The 23,474-nt window shown below is 35.6% G+C and overlaps 2 protein-coding genes across 2 annotated transcripts; one reads left to right on the top strand and one right to left on the bottom strand.

Annotated features, from left to right (window-relative positions):
• Nucleotides 1–1,303: 1,303 nt before the first annotated feature.
• Nucleotides 1,304–7,237, top strand: LOC101746678 (IST1 homolog). The gene is made up of 7 exons (XM_004931931.4): nucleotides 1,304–2,230; nucleotides 2,527–2,689; nucleotides 3,671–3,890; nucleotides 4,087–4,217; nucleotides 4,596–4,730; nucleotides 5,591–5,641; nucleotides 6,143–7,237. The coding sequence occupies exons 1-7, from the start codon at nucleotides 2,049–2,051 to the stop codon at nucleotides 6,368–6,370; spliced, it is 1,110 nt and encodes a 369-aa protein (XP_004931988.1). The 5' UTR covers nucleotides 1,304–2,048; the 3' UTR covers nucleotides 6,371–7,237.
• Nucleotides 7,117–22,299, bottom strand: LOC101746543 (phospholipase A-2-activating protein). The gene is made up of 16 exons (XM_004931930.5): nucleotides 21,990–22,299; nucleotides 21,685–21,918; nucleotides 21,227–21,417; nucleotides 20,909–21,050; nucleotides 18,069–18,226; nucleotides 17,659–17,800; nucleotides 17,037–17,217; nucleotides 16,544–16,653; nucleotides 15,826–15,915; nucleotides 12,973–13,143; nucleotides 12,010–12,133; nucleotides 11,010–11,070; nucleotides 10,411–10,536; nucleotides 9,852–9,997; nucleotides 9,068–9,192; nucleotides 7,117–7,593 (listed from the first exon to the last, which is right to left on the bottom strand). Exons 1-16 carry the CDS (start codon nucleotides 22,124–22,126, stop codon nucleotides 7,413–7,415), a joined length of 2,319 nt encoding a protein of 772 aa, XP_004931987.1. The 5' UTR covers nucleotides 22,127–22,299; the 3' UTR covers nucleotides 7,117–7,412.
• Between the last annotated feature and the right edge of the window lie 1,175 nt (nucleotides 22,300–23,474).

Genomic DNA, 23,474 nt, shown 5'->3' with positions numbered 1-23,474 from the left:
GTTTCGGATGATGACAATTTATTAAAATAAATTATATAAGAAGTATTGATTATATGATATATATTGATTTTTAATAGAACATCATATATTAATAAAACTTATTAACAAAAAAATTATTGTTCTATATTAATAAGAACTCTGTTTAATGGAAAATTTAATGGTAGGTACGTAGATTTCTGATGGTTTTCATGTTGAATTTGGTGGAAAGCCAGATTAATTGTTGGCATCACCGAAAAAGAGCTATGAATGGATTAAAAGAAAAATGGCGTCTATTTACGTTTGTAGTGCGAAGTTAAAATGGCACTGATACAGCTTGTGGCTTGTTTTTTTTCGAAAATCGTGAAAGTTTCCGTGTAATCATGGTGAACACTTTTAATGTAAGTGGTTTTAAGCGAGAATCCTCTCCAGTTTGTGGAATATCCTTCCATATGTCAGATTCATTGATAAATTTTTACTAGTGTGAGCATATATTTTTAAAATGTGAGATATTTTGTCTCATTATAATATTTAATACCATTTGTCTTGTAAATTGTACTTAATCTATGTCATATACTAAATTTGAAAAAACAATCGTGAAAACTATAATTTTGCAATGTATTTTTCATATTATAAGAGCCATCACGTGGTATTTTTTGAACTTTTTTTATTGTATTGAATAGCGTCGCACGCAAGCATGTATATCATTTGCCTGACGTTAAGCGAACGAGGAGGATCTTCTAGTAAATATGACGTTGGAATTTCTGGAAAATGTCCTATATAAAGGTCAAACAAGAAGAATCAAGTACTCAAACGCAAGAAATAAAAAATACCCCGAGAAAAGCAAAATTACGACAAGATGTTAAGGTATTGAAACAAAAACTTAAAAGTCGCGAAATAGTGATTGTAAATATAAAGTCGATTTTAGATTTATTAGAGAAAAATGGCGATTTTTAATTGAATTGAAATTTAAATTGCGAAATTTTAATGATACTGATGGTCCACTTAGATATTGATTAAAATAAATTATGTATTTCGTTGAAAAAAAAAGAATTTACTTAAAATAGAGGAAATGTTATATTATAAGACTACAGAAAATTAACTGAACTTAATAATAATAATATGTATAACCAATATTTTGTAAATAGAGATCAAGTACTATGTGTATCGTGTTATGTGTATTGACTTGTCATTTAAGAGTTATTTAATTGTCTACATATAACAAATAAATGAATTTCAGTTCATTTCATTTTATTACCCATTGTGTTTTATTTCCTAAAATGTAACTAGTAGACCTAATATACACGTGTCATGAAAATAGCACAGAAGTAAAAATACAAGCAATTTTAAATCAATTAAAGATGTGAATGTAGGAAAAGAGCACCCGATATGCGCAGACCATGTCTGTTCAGTGTCTCACTCAGTGTGTCAAATATTAATTTGCACGGCCCACTTAGCCAGTACATTAAAGTAGGAATTGCGTAATTAAGTTCAACATAATATATTATTTAAGTCGCGGTTGAGTATTCGGACGTTAAACATGAGTTTGTGGAAGTTTAAGTAATAGAACTGAGGTAATGATGTTTATAATAAAACTCAGTGCTAGATTTTCGACAACGCAGCAATTTCCAAAAAAAACCGTCGAAAAAAATCACCATGACGACGAAGCAATGTTTAGAATTGAATTTACATAAATAAAAGGTTGCAAGCACGTGTTTTGTATTTACATAGGGTTACACAGAATTACTTAAGGTAAATTCAAAACTGATGCATGTGTATAATTTTGTCCTATAATTAAATTATATATGGTCACCACATTAGACAAGGACACCGCGACCAAAAAGTATTCTCTTTCGAGACCGATTTCTCGGCATTAGACAGCACTCCAGTTGTAGGTACATATTAACTCCATGTACTTCAGTGAGGATCATAGATTATGGTGAGGATTACTCATAGTTCATACAATACAACACTTTAATTGATTACTCATCGACTCGATTCGTCCGTCCATTTATTTTTTTGGTTTGTTGGAATAACAAAAATAATAGCTAAAAAATTATTGGAGAACAAAGATGTTTTCGACAAATCCAAATTACACCAAACTCAAAACCCATTTGAGATTAGCGATAAACCGTCTAAAATTATTGGAGAAGAAGAAAACGGAATTAGCGCAGAAATCACGGAAAGAGATTGCTGAATACATAGCTTCAGGTAAAAGTGAACGTGCCAAAATAAGAGTGGAGCACATAATAAGGTAAATTATGATTAAAAGCATTCGAAGACGTTTAATTTTTGAGCTCATTTAGTCTTCATCTTTAACAAAATCAAGTACTTAGTTACTTTACATATCTTGGAATTTTAATTACTTTTTCTTTTAAAAGTCTGTCATAAATAATTTCAGTTTATAATATATCCCCATCCGATAACAGCATTGTCATAACATTGGTGATACCTTCCATCAACAAAATTATTGTTACTATTTCTATTAACTACTTTCTCAACCGGGATAAATAACTTTATTCTATATAAAATATATTACTCGTTTTCCAGAGAGGACTACATGGTAGAGGCTATGGAAATAGTAGAAATGTACTGTGACTTGATACTAGCTAGGTTTGGTCTTGTCACTCAGATGAAGGAACTCGATGAAGGTCTTGCTGAAGCTATATCCACTCTGATATGGGTAGCTCCTAGGATGCACACAGATGTACAAGTAAGAGATTCTTTTATTAACAGCTTAGAGGCAGTTCATATTATTGGATATTTACAGATGAATATCTGAACTTAGAGAATGTCTTCAAATATACTCTTGACGTGAACCTTAGACAAAGCAAAAAAAACAGATTAAAAAGCTTTGTTGGAGATGGCAAATGTTGGTTCAGCAATAACTACAACAGGATCTGGCTGATTAATATTAGACTATGCCAGGGAAAGCTTTAACTTAATCAGAAGACAAAAGAAATTATTCAATAGGAGTTCAATTCCACTATATTATATATACAGTGGTACCTCAACATATGACTTGAATTTTTTCTGTAACCTTGCTCATCGGTCAAATTGCTCGTATCTCAAAGAAATTTTCCCCGTTGAAATTAATTGGAACGTCATTAATCCGTTCCAGCTCCCATAAAACCACCTCAGTCATTTTTGTTTTTGAATAAGAAAAATATATTTACAAGAAGAAACATTTATTTATAAATAACAGATACCTATTCTATAAAAACATAAAAGAACAAGTGAAGTGAAGACATCATCTTCTTTGGACCCATGGTTATAAAAATAATTGTGATTATGTTTTGTAAATGTATAAAAAGCAAAAAATGCAGACCAAATATTAGATGTAGTGTGCGATTAGTCGTATCTCAAATCTTGCTCTCATCTCAAAGCAAAGTATTGCTCGCTCGGTGGCTCATTTCTGAAAACACATATATTAAGGCACTCGCATATCTAGGTACCACTGTATAGTAGAATGATAGAACAAATGAGACTGTAAACTACATAGTTATTATTTTACGTGTAAATGTTGCAAATAATCTCAGTACAAGGGTGTCACCTGATCTGTATGATGAACAACAAGCTTAGAATAACGGTACAGTGATGTATTTGTTAATTTTAATATTTAAAATTGATACAATATAAAATAAATAGTGCAACTTAATCAAGTTCAATAAATGAAATCAATATTTTTTTGCAGGAATTAAAAATAATATCTGACTTGCTCACTGCAAAATATGGAAAGGTATATGCTGATGCATGTAGAGGCGAGAATGTGAACACAATAAGTGACAAATTGAAGCACAAAATGTCTGTGCACAGTCCACCTAAAATATTAGTTGAGAAATATCTCATTGAAATTGCTAAGAATTACAATGTTGAGTACACCCCTGATGAACAAGTTATGAGGGCAGAAGAGGGTAAGTCAAAAGTAGAAATGTCTAATAAACAATTAAATTGTGCATGTCAGGTCTGATGTGAAACTGGTGTTCACTCTTTATGTGTATCTCTTTTAATATTGAAAGTACATACTCTAATTAATATTTATTTATGTTTATTCTGGGTCTTGGAGATTTCCACATTATATTTCTGGTTTACAATTTGTTTCGTTCATAGGTCATGATGCGCTACTGATAGATGTAAATGGACCTCCAATGCCTCCAGGCTTCATTGGTTATCCTCCACAACCAACAATGCAGATGCCTAATCTACCACCTCCAACTGTACAACCCTTTACCTATCCGACTGTGAGTTTTTAATTAATTTTATTTTGTTGTTTTGGTGGGTGAGCATGCTTATGTTAAGTGATCACTGCATATAGATATCACAATGTGAATCCTGCCATCTACCTTGAGGTATGAAGTAAAATTTTCAAAGGTGTAATATAAAGGCCGTTTAACCCTAACACATGACTGCTTTGTAACAGAAATTAATAGAAAGTGGTACGTGACCTTGTGCTTTTAAAATAATGTCCTATCATAGGTGGAACATAAAATTTTAGTTTCTTTATTTTCACTAACTATGTATATTTGTAAAAAAATATATAAAATGAACATTTACCAATATTAGTTTATATGCATAATGTTGATTACAAGTTATAAAATAACACATAATTCTGATTTAAGGAAGCATCTGGTGGAAAAGCGGGTGGCTTCATAGCAACTCCACCTGCAAGTTATGGAGTTCCGAACCAGCCTCCTATCGGGTACGCCATGCCCCCTGGGACAGACTCTAAGAATTTTAGCAATAGTTTTCTACAGGTAAGTTCAAATTGAACCATTTTCGTGTATCATATGTGTATCATACATACATTCATTTCTAGATGCATTAATTATTTAGTTGATGTTGTTATACATGTAAGTAAAGCAGGTGGTTAGGTTAGTCTGAAGATGTAGAACTAATTTTATTAGTTAGGAATTTTGTGTATTTTGAATGTTTCTTTTAGATTGTTTAGTGAATTTGCCAAAAGAAACAAAAACAAATATTTAGACACATTTGTCTGACATAGTACTATTTTTGGACTATGGGGGCCTACTACACTATGGATAACTAGCATTGATGTGGTCACTAGATATACATTTATAACATAGACACCAGTTTGAAACATGCAAACATTTTATCAGATTTTACTTGTCTAACCTTTAATCTAGAATATATGAATGCTTCAGGATAATTGAAAATGATTAGTATAAGTTTTGTAGGTCTAATCGTACTAAATAATGTGTTATTTTCGAACCGTAGCACATTAGTCTACAATATCTAGTGGTGGAGTATATTGTAGGCTTGCACTGTTGATTACTGTCATCCTGCCTAATTCTTCTGTGAAACAATCTAGGATAGCGGTTTAATATTTGGGGCAGTCGTTTTAAATTAAAAATTAAGACTTCTCAAAGAGGAATGTCTATGGGGCTTAATAAATTTGTACCATTTTAACCATGAGCTCGTTCACCCACGCAATGAAAAAAACTTAACACAAAGCACAGAAAGGCACAACCAATTAGGCAATGCATGCTTCTTGCAGATAAAAATAAATTTATATTATTTATTAGTCTGAGACAGAACTACTCACTATTTAGAGAAAAATAATCTTGTCATAATTCTTGGTTTAAATCATTTTCAGGAGGAAATGAGCAATTTACCACCCGCTTATGACAGCATCCATCACGATTTGGTAATTTTGATATTATTTTGCTTTGTTCTTAGTTGTAAATTGCAATTTTTTGTTAAAGCTTTAGTATATTTTCACATTATCACATTGTTTATTAGTGTTCTATATTGTTTGTCCATGTGTTTTAATACTAGTTCACTAGTACAGTAGTACCATAAACCAAATTATTACCATACACTAGTGTTCACCCAATGATCTAAATTCGACCATAATTACTGACATCTCACTATTTCTATCCCAATTCTTTTAGGAGTTTTGTAGGCGATTCGCCGGAGAATGGTCAGAACCGTTCTCAAAGTATCATACCAGCATACTGCAACTCTCAATTGACATTATTGGTTGTGGTAGAGTATTTTGAGGCCGCCTGGGTGGGTACCATCATCATGCCTATTTCTGCCGCAAAGCAGTCACGTGTGCAATTTTGATTTCGACCTCAAATCTCTGGAAGGGTGTCAATAATGACGTTGTGATGTCGATTATTAATTAATTAAGTATTAATTTCAGCCTGCCCACGTGCCCACACCCCAGCCGAGGTCAAGGGCGCCGCCATCGAACTATTTCCCGGAACTGCCTGAGCTTCCCTCTGTGCCGTCCGACTTGGTTCTACCCTCAGTCCCAAACAGCAACAACTCGAACACTTCCAACAACGCCGCGAACGCTCCTGGTCCCTCTGATGAGATCGACTTCGATGATCTGAACCGGCGGTTTGAAGAGTTGAAGAAGAAAAAGTAAACTATCGGCTCACGTCATTAATGCTAGTTCCACATGTTTGAAACAACTTCAAGTTTCATGTATTGTAATAGCATCTTCCTTGTTGAAAACTCTTTTAGTAATCAAGTCAGTATTATTAAATATTATACTATAAAAACCATCTGAAGCGACATCTATACTTTAAACACATTAACTAAGCAATGAATAGATCGCAAAGTATAGAGTATCATGCTTAAGTTGTTTCAATCATAGTTAGAACATAATATATTATTATAATATAATATTTTTTTACAAATATAAAATTATATGCTTATGCCACGATATGTCAATATATTGATGAAGCATGCTAGAGAATAACACTGCGTAGGTCATATCCATTAACTAGTATACATCATGCCCGAGTCTCAAGTATATATTGTATTTTTTTAAAGTTTAAGCAATTAACTTTTGTGTGATAAATAAAATCAGAGCAATTTTTTTCTCAATTTAAATCTGAATTATAGCTGTATTGTATTTGTAACTAATGGTGCTCAATTGCTGATTTTGATTTGGTAAATTGATTGGTTAGCTAAAAAAACTGACTACAATAAAATTTGTTACTTAGCACATGAATTATGTAACTTCAATGAAAATTTTTCTATTCTAATTTTTTATAGTACACTTGTATAATATTATTATTATTATTGTGATGTAATGTGGTTTTATGTAGCTCACGAAGAGCAAATAATATAATGTAAATATGTATGAATTAGTTGTAAAATGAAAGATTTTGTTATTTTTATTACAATTTATATTAATTCAAATATTACAAAAAAAAAAGAAAAATCGTTTATTCACAAGCATAGTATCTGTGAAACTCGACATATGAAAAATACACATTTCATTAAATAACTGTGTTTAATTTATAACAATCTCGTTCTTTAAAAAATTTAATTGTGCAGCTATTTCTTTAGTTAATGAATGGATTTATAAAAATAATGTACACAACAATTATTGCTATATAGGATAAAACGAAGACAGCATGATATTAAATAACAGTCTTATATTTAAAACCAGTCATGTTTTATAAAAGCCTAAGTACTTGTTGGGAGCAGATAGAAATTTTCCTCAAGGTGGCGTCACTTGGATTTGTAGTGCTGTCCCTTTTCAACCTGCTGTGTATCTGCGTATGCGATACTATTTTTGATTGTAGTTGAATTTTATTTGGAGATTCCGCTAAAAGAGTTCCCAGGGCTACCAACCCTCTGTAATCAGAAAAAAAAGGCGTATTAAGCTTTATGATATAAATTATTCTACTGTTTGACACAAGTAAGTTTATGTAAAGTGTTTTTTCAAAAGTGAAACTGCTTTACGAACAGAATTATCTAAAGGCATTTGTCATAAAGTTTATAATTGGGATTCTGGCAACATCTTATTTTTAAGGTGAACTTTTTTAACTATTAAATTTAGTTCAAATCTATACCTATATTCTAAATGTGAAAGAATATTATGTGTTTGTTAATTATGCGCGTAAAAGCAGTCGAGTGGGTTTTTAATTAAATCTCATAAAGATATTTTATACAGTGGATTAGGACACTTCCGCTTTTTTATTCTAATAAATATAACATGACAGAAATCACGTTGAACATATCTGTGTGCTTAGTGCGAGTTTTTTAACGCTCTCGATAGCGTAAAAGTTAGCTCAATTTGTATGGAATGGGATCGTTTGCGTACGTTTGCCGCTAGAAGCGCTGTTCCAACTGCATACAAAATTGGGTTAACTTTTACGCTATCGAGAACGTTAAGGAACTCGCACTAAGCACACTGAAGCGTTTGTCGGTTCGTAATTTTACGCAGCGACAGATTTACAAATCGAATCGTAATACTGAGTCTTTAGTGCAGTAGATAGATTAAATGTTAATACGACACGTCATTTAGCTTTTGTTTTGTTTAAGACTTTGATGACATGGACTAACTCGGTGGTGTAGTAGATAGCGCCCCTCCCTGACTTGCGCCGAGCGTCGTGGGTTCGATTCCCATATCAAGCAAACTGTGATGAACAGGTATGTATGCTCTTTGCCTGGGTTTTTATTATCTATACATATGTATATATTTAAACGGGTATATTTGTCAGTTTTTGTTACCCATAAACACGGAATGTTTTATTAGAACGAAGTTCTTTATGGGACGATGCGGAGGGGTACCCTAACCGGGAAAAAACGTCCGTAACGTAAGTTTTTTTATTAGTAATGCACACAGTGTACGACTTAACTTTTTAATAACGTACAAAAAATAATATATTTTTTATTATTAATTGACCACGATCTCAGAGCGTTTGTTTGCGCAATACACTAACTCTTATGCAAACAACCGTGAATGAAGTGTACTGCAATAAGTTCGCACGTTACCGTAGGTTGTTGCGAGACCTCCAGTTTTATCTTCTTTATACTTCGAATAGAACTTAAAATTAATATTTTTATAATATGGAACTTCGTTCCTATCCGGTGTCCCACCACACTACACAAAACTTTTTTTTTTGTTATAATGAGGCATTATGTGGTTGAATGAGATTTTGTTATTTTTATATTCCCTCATCGTTCACAGCGTTACATGCCTCTTTCACTCATTTACCACACATCCTTACACACTTACAATAAGATAGTTTTTTTTTCTACACTATACATTCCCAGAAATCTTTTAGATGGCAGTCTTTTTTAGTTATCTTAATTTATCCTTTACCTGAAATACGCTTCGTTATCTGTGATCTTGTTGAGGAGCTGAAGCACGCACTCGGCGAGCTCCACGCTGTCCGGCTGCTGGGCGAGGGCGACCGACAGGTTCAGTAGCAAGGAACACGCCGCTACCTGAAATCAATCGTCACCCGTTTGCATGTTACAAACTGCATTTACACTTGGTTTGCATTACTGGTGGTAGGATCTCTTGTGAGTCCGCACGCTATCCGGTTTACTTCGATACTATTACCACACAAAATACTGTGTTTTTACTAATCCCTAAACCAGAATGGTACGGGACGACCTAAAGAGCAATGAACTTAGAATTGATTGCGCCGCATCTGACCTAGGTGACATATTTCAATGCAAATTGTTTTTTTTTCCCTGTAATTACTCCCTCAAAGTAGGATACAGTTCATATCCTGTGGTTAATAAATAAAATTTACTAGTGGTAGGACCTCTTGTGAGTCCACGCGGGTAGGTACTACCGCCCTGCCTATTTCTGCCGTGAAGCAGTAATGCGTTTCGGTTTGAAGGGTGGGGCAGCCGTTGTAACTGTACTGAGAACTTAAAACTTATATCTCAAGGTGGGTGGCGCATTTACATTGTAGATGTCTATGGGCTCCAGTGACCACTTAACACCAGGTGAGCTGTGAGCTCGTCCACCCATCTAAGCAATAAAAAATAAAAAAACATGTGTGGCAAAGTACAAAATGGCTTATACAATTGTAAAGTGAATTTCGAAGCGACATCTCAGGGGCACAATCAAACCGTACCGAGTGCATACTGACCTGAGTGTTGTTATTGAGTTGTGTGAGGCATATGAGTGAATGCATAACGGTTTCCCTGGCGGCCAGCACCAGCATCTCTCCGGGGAGGTCGCTGAACGCATTCACCAGCACTCGCATTGTCAACATTATGTTTGCCGGTAGGTTGTCTGTAAAATACATGAAATGTACAATATTAGCAATATAAGCAAGCATTTTGAAACATTTTGAAAGTTATTTAAGCTTATTGAACACTACAGGAATGTCTGAGAGCGTAAAGCATGTGTTATTATGTTAACTGTGAATAGAGATGTGATAAAAAATGAAATTTGTCGAAATCTCACATTCATTTAAAAACAGAACGTTGAAGGTGACAAAAAAAATTTTAAAAAAATTATCATTTTAACTCGTACGATATTATTTCTTATCACACCACAGAAATAGTATAACGTTTGAAATCCCCGCGTTATATAGGGTAATACCCGTGTTATACGAGCAACTAAAATCGCGTTATAAGAGTACCGTGTTATAAGAGGGCTTATTATAATTTTGTGAATACGTATCAGGACGCGACGTTTGTTACCTGGCGCCAACAATGTGAGCAGATACTGGACAAAGTTCGGTCCGTATTTAGTGTCGAACATCTGTGCGTTGATCTGTTTGTTCCGGACAGCCAGCCTTGTTACATCCAGTACCGGGAACAATATCTCTGGAAGCAACAATGTTCCACATCAGATACCAGTTTCGAATTATTATTATTTTTTATTGCTTAGATGGGTGGACGAGCTCACAGCCCAACTGGTGTTAAGTGGTTACTGGATCCCATAGACATCTACAACATAAATGCGCCACCCACCTTGAGATATAAGTTCTAATGTCTCAGTTCTATAGAAGTTCCTACCACTAGTTTCGAATTAACAGCTTTGTACTGGTGGTAGGACGTCTGCTGAGTCCGCACGGGTAGGTACCACCACCCCGCCTATTTCTGCCGTGAAGCAGTAATGCGTTTCGGTTTGTAGGATGGGGCAGCCGTTGTGACTATACTGAGACCTTAGAACTCTTATCTCAAGGTGGGTGGTGGCATTTGCGTTGTAGATGTCTATGGGGCTCCGGTAACCACTTAGCATCAGGTGGGCCGTGAGCTCGTCCACCCATCAATGCAATAGAAAAAAAAGATTTTACCTTTCGGCCATTCCAGCATTTTCTTCAATAACGTTAACGTTTCAGGATCGTGAGTGCTGTTCTGAAATAAGTAATTATAAAAAAAAAGTTCTTTATTAAATTACTAAATGACGTCATACGGAATTTTCTTGTTATTTGCAGAGGAACTCTTCATAGATATCAGAAAGTCTATTTCCTAATTTATTTCGGGGCACAAGACAAAGTCCTCAATTGCTTGCAATTGTAAAAATGCATTATGCAATTGTCTGAGATTTCTATCTAGATTGTTTTTATTGCAGTGAGAACTTCTTTAGCATCGTTGTGATTTGAAAGTCGATGAAACGAAAAAGCGACAGTAAAAAGAGACAGACACATATATTCATAAGATCATTAAAGTGGGACAAAGTGAGATAGAAAGCATTATTGTTTCTTATATTCTTGGTATTCTCTTCTGCTTCGTATCTAATATTCGTACTAAATACATTCTGAATGAATCTATGTAATTAAGATATACGAATAAAATGTAAAATAATTATCAAACTTTGAATCACTAGTGATCATTACTAAAACCTACAATTATCCTCTTCCCGAAATTTTACATTCGTCTCATTATGTTGCAGAAAATTTTTTAAAGGTTTTACTTCTACCACGTGTGAATTGCTCACGAGTTCTTTATTATTATTTGGATCAGCCTTTCCCAAAGTGGGCGATAACGCTGCTTTGTGAGCGCTGCGAGCCAAAAGAAGGGGGGTAAGGGACCTAGACAAATTATGGGGGCGTTGTGTAGAGGTTTGGGAGGCGATTTGTATTTTCATCTAGGGGGACTCTTAGAAACCGCTTAATCTCTCGCTATAGTGGTTTTTAATAAATGGGGGCGCTAAAAATAATTTATTCTCAAAGTGGGCAGTAGACAAAATAAGTTTGGGAACCCGTGACTTAGATGATAGACCCGTCTGCACACAACTCAAGCAGGCCGGTAATACTGTACTCTAGAACTCTGTAGAACAAGCTAGAAACTCACCAGTTCTCCTAATTTAACAACGTTCTGTAGCTGCTCGTCCGATAACGGGTTATGGCCGTCGCCGACTTTACTGTTGAATTCTCTTAGTTTATCGTATATTGCCTTTATATTCGCCTGATCAAATCTGAAATAATAAAAAATCAATTCAAATAAATAAATAAAACAGATTCATAAACTGTCTTCTCTATTGAATAGTTAATAAATTAATTATTAAAATAAATAATAATACTATGAATACGTAATACATCAAGGTTCGTTAATTGAATAATTAATTTAAATCAGGTGCCCAGAAAGACTTGGTTGCAAGGGTTATAAAAATTATTTTGTGGAATGTAAACAAAATCACTAAATGTCTTTGTTGTTTAAAATTAATGTAACCACATGTAACCACATTAACAAAAGCTTTTAATAATTGTACATTTTACTATAAACTAAATAAATTTAATTAATGGAACCACTGACTTTTGCGTTACAATTTTAAGTAGAAAACTTATGAAACACACAAATGACGTCATCGAACCAGTCTTGCACCTAGCGGCTTCTGAAGTCTCAGTCTCAAGGTTGCGAATAAAAATGTTTTCGTTACCTTAACTAATTAACTCTAATGGAAGTGATGACTTTTGCTTTAGTAGTTTAAGTAAAAAGCTTATGTTCCTTTTAAACACACAAATGACGTCATCGAACCTGCCTTACATCGCGCGGCTTCTTAAGTCTCAGTCTCAAAGTTGCTAATCAAAATGTTTTCGTTACCTGATATTTTTTTCCTTACCTAAGCTGAGAGCCTTGAGAGGCTATTTCAGCGTAACCTTAACTAGGAGGTGAGCTCACGGGGCTCAAACCGGAGTGATGCTAACACTGACCCTAGCAAGAGCCGTGCTTCGCAGGATCTACCACCGGATCGAAAACGCGACCCACTGAGAAGATCCGGCGAGAAACTCAGTGGGCTGTATCTGTGAGTTTTACCTGATATAAGAGTCGTGCGGCACAAAAGGTTTCTCTGTAGATATGGCAGCCTGCGTGACGTAAGCGCCGGAGCCGGTGAAGGGGTCGCGGGACGAGGGGGGCGGGAGGCCGGGGACCGCGGTCCCGGAGCCCGGCACGTACCGGGACTCTCCCGTCAGAGGATCTGCGAAGCTGTGGACTTCCATTAGTCTAATAGGGTATTTGTATATACAAAAAAGTTTTATTCGATTTTTACGATGGAGGCATTTTGAAGCACATATACACACACAGGTTGTGAAGGTAGTTAACAAAATAAAAATAAAAACGGTGTGCGTGCAACTTGTTGAATGCAGTGAAACTTCTTTTTCGATGTGTAGTATTATGGTTTTCTTCATTTTTCATCTTTAAATCAGATTGCTCTTGTAATAGAGAATGCTGTGTATAAGAGATGCGACATCTTCAGCATTTATATTACATATTTTTTAAATTATAGATAGATTATAATAAATTAATTATAATAAAAATAAATAAATATATACTTATATACATTTTCTTTTTAAATACCTACTTCATGAAAATATTGGACTGATTGATACTCGTCGTAACTACTGCGCCAACGAGTCATACTTTTCTAATTATAGAAATTAAAGACTTAATGGTAATAAGAATTATTGATATGACTATTGTATGATTTCTATTATAATCAGTCGTCGGAGTAGCTAGATTGATTTTATATACTTGCGTCAAGATATTATAATATGGACATGCCATTTTATCCATAATGATTTTTTTTAATTGAAAAAATATATTTTTAATCCTCATCAGATACAATTTCTATATTTATGAGATAACGTAACAAAAAGCCCTGTCTAAGTTTTGTCTCATACTGACAAGCGTCATTTCTAATTCAACAGAAAGGGACAAAATACGGTGTAACTATTTCAAGGTGTTTTTGTATAAAATAAAGTACTGATTTATTTCACTATTAGCTAGCACTGGTAGCGCAGATTAATATTATTAATATGTTTTTATCCTCAAACACAGCTAATTTCAAAATTCCGGAACAAATATCACAATAAATATGAAGCTCCGGTATTTTGGAGGCATATCCATATTATCCTCTACGTTTGACGTCAACGACCTACTGTCAATCTACCTACTGTTACCTCTAGTTATAATAAATAACTAAACGAAAACATGTATAAAGTCATGAAGTTTTGAAGTCGTCGTGGCCTAAAAGATAAGACGTTCGGTGCATTCGTGTTGAAGCGATGCACCGGTGTTCGAATCCCACAGGCGGGTACCAATTTTTCTAATGAAATACGTACCGGTAAAATGGGGCGTTTAGGGATTGAGAGGCGAATCGGGAAAAAACCGGGAAAATCTTTCGACGCTCAATATAAGTTTTATATTCGTTGCAAAATCTTCCATTTTTTGTAGTTTAATAGTAGAATGTTGAAAGTTCACAAAACAACTCTGAATATGCATGATAATAGCTGCTAACTTATAAAAAATCGCGTTTCAAATTAACTTCCTGTGGTGGTAATTATTTTAGTGCTAGAAACTTTGCTCTCTTTTATTTATTTAATAATAATAGAAGACGACTATGATTTATAAACGTTATTTAGTGTTTGAACCAGCATATATATTAAAGGTAAGTCTCAGTTGTTATTGGTTTTAATGTATTTGATTAAATAAAAATACATGTAAAAATCTGTTGTTTTTGGGGATATTAAGGAAGGCCTTAGGAACAAATAACAACGAAAAAGGGGTCAATTGGGATGAGAATACGTGAAATGGAAACGACCTAAGTATAAATAGGTACAGGTTTGTAGGGTTGTCTATGTAGTTATAACAAATTTTTTTTAAATTTGTTGTTAAAAATCTGGTTTATTCGAAGCGAAATTGGGAATAAGTCTTTAGTTGAAATAGATAAGCAATTTAATATAAGTAAGTCGATTTTGCAGAGACATGTAACAAGATCAATGAAATCTCAAGGTGGACAAAAATGTCTAAGTAATACTTAATAAAATATTAAATATTTGTTCAGAGTGGGGGTATTCATCTGATTAATCCATGGAATAACCGACACACCTAATCTCTTAACCCAGATAGAAATATCAGCACTGTCGATTGCACCTATAATTGAGGTGATGTCTGCCATGTACTTTTGTCAGTTTTTAATTTTTTTTTATTGATGATCACTTTGTTGGTGCAACTAAATAAATAAATAAATTAAAACTATATATAAAAATAAAAGTAGTGCCAACCCTAGCAAATTTCTCATTTCATCCCAATTAACCGCAATTTTCGGGTAAATAGGGATTACACCTATTTTTGCATTTTTTGCCTAAACTGGGATGCTAGTTGCATATTTTTAAATTGGACAACAAAGATGCCCCCAAGACTCAATCATTTTGATCCTGATATAGCATTATATACATCAACAACTACCTTAAAATTGCTCATAAAGTTGGAATTTGTCCCTAATCGCCCCATTTTACGGTACTCAACAAATGTTCACGATTGACTTCCACGGTGAAGGAATAACATCGTGTAATAAAAGTGAAACCCGCAAAATCATAATTTGCGTAATTACTGGTGGTAGGACCTGTTGTGAGTCCGCGCGGGTAGGTACCACCGCCCTGCCTATTTCTGCCGTGAAGCAGTAATGCGTTTCGGTTCGAAGGGTGGGGTAGCCGTTGTAACTATACTGAGACCTTACAACTTATATCTCAAGGTGGGTGGTGCATTTACGTTGTAGATGTCTATGGGCTCCAGTAACCACTTAACATCAGGTGGGCTGTGAGCTCGTCCATCCATCTAAGCAATAAAAACAAAAAAAAAAAAAAAAGTTGTATTTTGATCTCTCACCCGTTACTGGAAGCTGGAAGTGAATCTAATTTCGCATTCGTTATTATGAAGTTGGCTACTTGCTCCAAGTACCCCTGCGGCAGGTCATTTCTGTAACAAAATTATACACGAATGTTAAATATTGTTTTTCAACATTTAAATCAATATTGTGACAGCTACGTTTTTATTTTTGTTTTACTTATTTCATAATCATGTTTATTATTCTATTACTCCAAATTTAATAATTTCAAATTCAACTATTATTATATCATACATAAAAAAATCTAACAATTTAGTATGACGGTTCACAAACTGCAAAAGTTATCTCCATTCGATTCATTATACTATATATTCTATATTATAAAGTGTATTCTATATTAACATAAAGTGTTTTTTTTTGTTTGTTTTTCTTTCACATTAGACCAAAGCATCGGGTTGAAATGATTTTTTTAAAGTGATTGTATTGTGTCGGGCGAGTGACATAGGCATTTATATTCCGAAAAAACTTGTCATTGGCACTGGAAACTAAAATAACACTTTCCTTTGACCACGCGAGCGAAGTCGCTAGTAACAGCTAGTTTGAGTATAACTACAGGCCTAACAAAAAAGAGTAGTTTGTTTTGCTGACTGTACGCGTTGCGACGATGTATAATTATGTAACCACGAGGCCGATAACCTCAACCGGTCTCATGCCGTGAGGCGATCTCTCGCACTCATGGCAAGTGTGCACCGTACTAACCTGTGGATGAAGGCTTGCGCCGCCGCCCAGGGGTCCTCGGTCTTGTTGTACGGAAGCTTAATAGGCGGGGCTCCGTCTTTGATGTCGACGCTAAATACGAAGTCGTATTCCTGGAACGGACAATTGACAAAGCTTTAGACATTTGCGTGATTAGTTATGACAGTCACACAAGTTAGATTCGTTCGCGAAGCAGCTACTTATGAATTGTTAGGTTATAGAAGATATTTAGGATATTAGGATCGTTTTCAATTTTGCGGCCAAAAAAGTAACGATTTAATGAATTTAAACTTTCTCTAATTTTCCATTTTTTTTTGTATTTAGGCATGTTCAGAATAAAAAATAATTCATCACAATCAAGTCAATCAATCACCCGTGCGGACTCACAAGACCTACCACCAGTAATTACGCAAATTATTATTTTGCGGGTTTGATTTTTATTACACGATGTTATCCCATCACCGCGGAAGTCGGTGTTTTGATAATGTAACATTACCTTCCCCTGGTACATGGTCTTCCCCTCGCTGGCGGGGTTGGCTCCCATGACGTCGCCTATCTCGTTCCACGTGTTCTCGGCGACGCTCCACGAGTAGCACTTGACCGCGGCGCCTCTCCGCACCAGCTTCGTCTGGCCGTCGGACTTGCCGGGCTCCAGTAGCACTTCCGGACCCGGTAACCTGGGCACGACGAAAATAAGAATAATAGTACATTGTGTAATATTGTAAAATTGCAAACACGCGGGATGAGATGTCCTACCCATAAAAAAACAATTTAACTGTTTTTTTTATTTTTAAATCAACTACTACTTAGTAATAACGTCAGGTTTGAGCCCCGTGAGCTCACTTACTCGCCTGGTTACGCTGAAATGGTCTCTCAAGGCTATCATTTAATCAAGGTATAGGTAAGAAACAAAAAGTGAATTCGTATTATCAAGAAAAACAGCTCTCGCGCTAGGTCTTTGACCCCACACGATAACTGCTTTTACACAGTATGGCGTCAAATTTAAATTTTTGACCGCATTATGTTTTTGTACTTGTATTATAAATAGCTTGGATTCATTTGTAATATAAACTTTTAATCGATTTTTCTTAATTATGTATCAATCAATTACTACTCACTCGGACACTTTGAATCCACCAATTTCTTGTTCTGAGGAGGCCTGTATTTTCTCCACTTCCTCTTCAAAGTTTTTAATTGTTTCTTCATCTGCGAAACGAGCTGGATCTTTTGTAAAAACTCGTATAACCCCGTCACTCGAACCTGTTCAACATTTTTATTTTTATAATAATATAACAGAATATTCAATGAAGAATATTAATGTATAATAATATGTCTATGACAAAAGTAGTCTGGAAGACTCTTTATCAAAATCATCATAGCTAGTCGAAAATTCTTATTAAATTTGATTCCAATTTATTACCGTAGTGCTAGATTTCCGAGCAAGTTATTGCATAAAATAGTCTACCACAAACTTATTAGAACAATATCACATATATACTATAATTATGGTGATGCAATAAAGAGTTACCAGTTACAATATCTCCATTTTCCAAACAAGTAACACTCCACACAGATTGCACCGGAAGCCGTATTTCCCTTATGCAGTCACCTCCAGTCCATAGACGCACACTACCTCCTTCTCCGCTAGTCGCGAAACCATTTTGCACAGCAGGATTGATGCTTATACTGTAAAAAAAGGAAAAGACTGTTAACACACTATTTAAAAAAAAAACACACTGTATATTTAAGTTAGTCTTTCAGTTTTAAGGAGTGGCTTACATTTATCAGTTTATTTGTAGTAGTAATCCCGTCTTGCTGTAGTAGCCCGAGTGGCATCTATCGTCTTAATTACAGTTTCATGGTGCTACAGCATTTTTGGAAGCTTGTATGGTAAAGTTAAAAATTTAGGAAGAAAATTTTAATTTGATTTTTTTTAAATTATGCATTCATGTTGATTAAAAAGTTGCCTTATTTTGCCACCTAGTTAAGACGCTCTACATTCTCCTGGTGTTAAGAGTATTGGAGCCTGCTTTGAGACCAGATTGAAGTCATTTTTATTACATAAAGTGATATTTTAAGCATTTGGTCTTTAAATATTTAAAAAATACAGGAAAATTGGAAAAAAGTATTTATAATTTTTATTGGGGACTAGTTGACCCGGCAGACTTTGTAGTGCCTCAATCGATAAATAAAAGACCTAAACTTTTGTATAAAATAAACTTAAAACAAACAAAAGGAATCCGTCTGACGGGGGACAGATCAAACGTAAAACATCTATAGAAAAAAACATTTCATTTTTACATACTTATTATAAAATTTAAGGGTATTTTAATGGTGGGATAATTAAAATTATAAATAAAAAGAAATTAGCATGACTAAGCTACATTGATAATATTGAAGGAGTTGCCCTAGGTAAAATTTATTTGCCGGGCGCCTCCCTGACACCTGGAAGCGGAGGCGCTCGCTGCGGATTATGCGTGGCGATGTGATTTCCGCTCCAGGGAGGAGCCGCGTCCCGGCGCGGCGGAAGTTCGTGCGCGGAAGCTTCAATCTCGGCGTGCCGTGCTCGAGGCGTGGTTTCGCCGCCTGGCGGACTCCGCCTACGGGCGACTGACCGTCGAGGCGATCCGCCTGGTCTTCTCGGACTGGGTGAATCGCGACCGAGGACGTCTCACCTTCCGGGCGACGCAGGTGCTCACGGGACACGGCTGTTTCGGTCGCTACCTGCACCTCGTCGCCCGGAGGAAGCCGACGCCGAAGTGCCACCATTGCAGTGGCTGCAACGAGGACACGGCGGAGCACACGCTCGCGTACTGCCCCGCTTTCGCGGAGCAGCGCCGCGTCCTCGTTGCAAAAATAGGACCGGACTTGTCGCTTCCGACCGTCGTGGCTACGATGCTCGGCAGCGATGAGTCCTGGCAGGCGATGCTCGACTTCTGCGAGTCCACCATCTCGCAGAAGGAGGCGGCGGAACGGGAGAGGGAGAACTCTTCCTCCCTCTCAGCGCCGTGCCGCCGCCGTCGAGCCGGAGGGCGTCGGAGGAGGGCGTTTGTCCAGCTCCGGCCCCAATGAGGAGGCAGTCTCCTCCCGGTGATGGTCACGGGGCGACCTAAGGGGGGTTGAGACTGCGCCGCATGCTACCGTCACTCTAGCGCGCTGGCACCAGGAGGACGGGACGACGTGTCGGCGGCTGCCGATTGCGATGCGGTCCGCATTTTCGTCGTCGCTGTCGTCGCCGAACATACTGTGGAAGAGCAACCCGGTCGACGGTGTATCGCGTTCCGACCCGGCAGGCTGGTTCTGGCCCAGCGGGGTATCCCGGAACACCAGCGGCATCGCCCGGGCGGCCTGGTAGGGCCGCCGTACCGCGGAGACTGACGTCGTTGGTTCGTCGACTATCGCCTCGACGACCCGTTGGTCGGGCGTCCTCGGGGTGGCGCCGCGTGTCTGGTTGTAGTGTTGACCGCGGGAACCTCCCTACTCTGACCGGGTTTTGACCCCGGACGGAGATCGGACGCCGGGTATAAGAGTGCAGGGGAGTCGTTTAGTGGGTGGGCCCTAAATTCCTTGGGCCCGCGGTCTGCTCTCATCAACACCTGCAGATCGTTGAGTCTCACATACCCCGCGCGCCCCCTAGGCGCGGGGACCTCGCAGGAGGTTCGGCCCTCGGCCCGAAAAAAAAAATAATGGTAAAATTTATTTACATTTTAAACAATTCACATTAAATCTTCTTAAAAAAGACATTATATTGCAAAAAACTAGCAAAATATATTTATACATTTAATTAATGGATTTTAAAACTAATATAAAACATTATATCTAAACAAAAATCTATTTTTATACTTTTAAATCCGTAGAATAAATCATTACATTGATCAATAATTATTGACCTTAAGCAAAAAAAAACATTGCTTTTTTAATGTTTAGTCGTTTTTGCACTCGTGCGCATTGCGAATATTATTAAGTGTTTTGTTGCGATATACCCGCTTATTATATTTTTTGTGCATAAAATAAGTCTCGGCGTTCATTGAATTAGGTATGTGTTATAAAGTATAGTAATATAAATAATATTTAAGCTGATGATGATGATAAAGTGTAAGTGTATTGACAGCAAATCATATGATATAGGTAACCTAAAAATCTTATCATCTTATTTTTTAAATATCTCTGTATCCCCATGAACAATATTGATTTTAATTTGTTTATAATAAAAGGGATATATTATAATAGTCTGTTACTGAAGCTTAATTTCATTACTGTCCTTGAACTTCCTTTGGGGCCGTGCAATGTATGGGGAGTGGCCCATGTCCATTATGGTTTGGTTTTGTTCACCATATACAAAAAAAAAAAATATTTCCTAAAGTATACCTGTATATGTAATTTGAGTGGCCATAAAATGTGTTGAGACACTGTCCATTGTTAGACCAAAGTTTAATTGATGCATCATTGGAACAGCTCAAAAATGTTTCTATACTTGCTACAGCAAGATCTCTAACACAATCCGTGTGTCCTGTAATCAAACATAGAATTATATTCAGCTATAGGTTTTCTGAGGTCACACTTGTACTTATATAATTATGTATTCTAGTGCAAACCATTAATACATATTTATTTAAAATCTCCTTATCCTTTTTTCTGAGCCTATTGAGTCAAAGCTGGAGAAAGAAAATATAGAAAACTACTGACCTGTTAAAGTGGTTTTAAGTTCATGGTTTTTTTTCCACAATTTGATTGATTTGTCCGCTGATGCGGTAGCTATTGTCCCATCACATAGTTCCACAACTGCCCAGACAGCTGCTTGATGACCATTAAAAGATATCGGAGACGATTGTGGATTGTTTATATTCCATAATTTGGCTGTGCTATCCCAACTTGAACTAACAACAGAATGATATTTAATTTATTGTGAATCTATATGGTTTTCATATATTATTCTTAATTTATTCTATAATACATCAAACCATTGATTAATAGATAGATTATATATTATTGCATTATAGACAGATTAATATTGTTTACAAAACACAAATTTAGCTATTTTAAGGTTTCTTAATTTTATCTTTCAAACCATTAAATTTAAGCACTATTTATTAACTGTTTTCTAAATTGTTCAGTGACAATTTTTATGGTATTTTTTTACAAACCTCAATAAAATCCCAGAATCCCTGCCAGGTGAGACACTACAAACGGCGTTCTCGTGTCCTTCTAGCGTCAAGAGAACTGTCCCGTCTTGTAGATTGTATCCGAGTATTGTGTTGTCATTACTGCCGGTCACCACGAGACCTTCAGGAAAGGATACACACGGAGGAACCCAGCAGATACATGATACGAAATTCCTGTGCCCTTTATAAGTTATGACATTCACGAACTCTTTAACACTACAATTAAAATATCCGCTTGAATAATTAAATATATTCTTGTTATAATTTTAGTAACAGTGAGTATTTACCCTTCGGGATGCCAAAGTTTTGCTGTTCTGTCTCTTGAAGCGGACAATATGCAGAATTCTTTTGTTGCAGCCACGCTTCGAACGTCCATAGAGTGTCCATTTAAAATAGCGCTTAACTTATAATCAGGTATAGCCATTGTTTACCTAATTATTATATGGATCTTTTAAAACAATAATGGGGTAGCACCGGGATACCGTGAAACGGATAAAAAGTTGTCATATCACGTTTATAAACTTAATGTTTTTACGTTGACATCGAGTTCTGACAGAAGTTCAATCAAATTTCAAAGTCATTTCACAGTTTCTGTCAAAAGGAGGAATTTGGGTGCTGCCAGATCAAGTTTTTGGATTCCCTATATAATTTTCGCGCAATACACTTAATTTTTCTCCTTCTTTTGTATACAATTTATTAAATATAGTAAATCTATAAATTTGTGGATTAAAATGAATGACGAAAACAATACGACGAAGTCATCGTTTTTTTTTCGTTCTTTTAAACAGAAACATGGGTTTGTGGGATCTGAATAAAAGCTAAAAGTTTATCCTCTCTTTTATGAAATCACTATATAATTGATCATTTTGTATTTACGTATTATCAACATGTCCATGAAGTATGTAAATAAATGTTTCTTCCTAAAATCTTAATTAAAAAAAAAGTTTACTTAATCAAAATTATTGTCAATATACAAACTGATGATAGAAGCGTAGACAGCAGTTAATTTGATTAGCTCCAATTTCACTTTGTTAATAGTAAAAAACCACAACACATCATCTTGAGTTCATTTAATTCATGATTTAGTTATTCTTGCAATAATGCCACAGGTTTTAGGATATAACCAGAAAAGATTTGAAGTACATGCATAATAAAAAATAGTATTTGGTTTTATTACAGATGTATTATTATTATTATTATTATGTCGTTGGTTTACTTTATTTTGAAAGATGTTTGATTTTGAAAGATGTTGTATTTTTTTGTAAATACCTGTTACAGTCAGCGTCACGATGCAAATTTTAGAAGATACACCTGAAATTCAGTGGCATAATGGCAGTTTTCACACTACTGTTTTTATTCATAAATACAATTACAAAAAACAAAAACCATCCAGTATTTATATGAATCTTCTAATACTACTTAGTTAGTGTGTAATATGTACAGCTATGTGTAAGTCCTTAGCTGTATAAGCAGAGATGACAAAAGGCGAGTATGTAATTATATTACAGATGTAGTCGAAATTAACCCATTATTATGTATAATTTGTTTAACATAGAGTGTTTTTTATCTTTAGATAGGTGAATAGTCCACGGTGGTATTAAATAGTTAACGTTGATTTTACAACGTAAGTACTGTCACCCACACAAACCACGAGATCAAAGTTCAATTTTTGTATATATAAGACTATTCCATTCTTTAAATTAAAACACATGAATGCTTCACAACACAAATAAGCAATATGGCTGCATTTACTTATTCGGGATTATTAGAGG

This window comes from Bombyx mori, chromosome 22 (assembly GCF_030269925.1).
Source record: "Bombyx mori chromosome 22, ASM3026992v2".
Classification (NCBI taxonomy): domain Eukaryota; kingdom Metazoa; phylum Arthropoda; class Insecta; order Lepidoptera; family Bombycidae; genus Bombyx; species Bombyx mori.
This window is presented reverse-complemented; position numbering and strand designations above follow the sequence as displayed.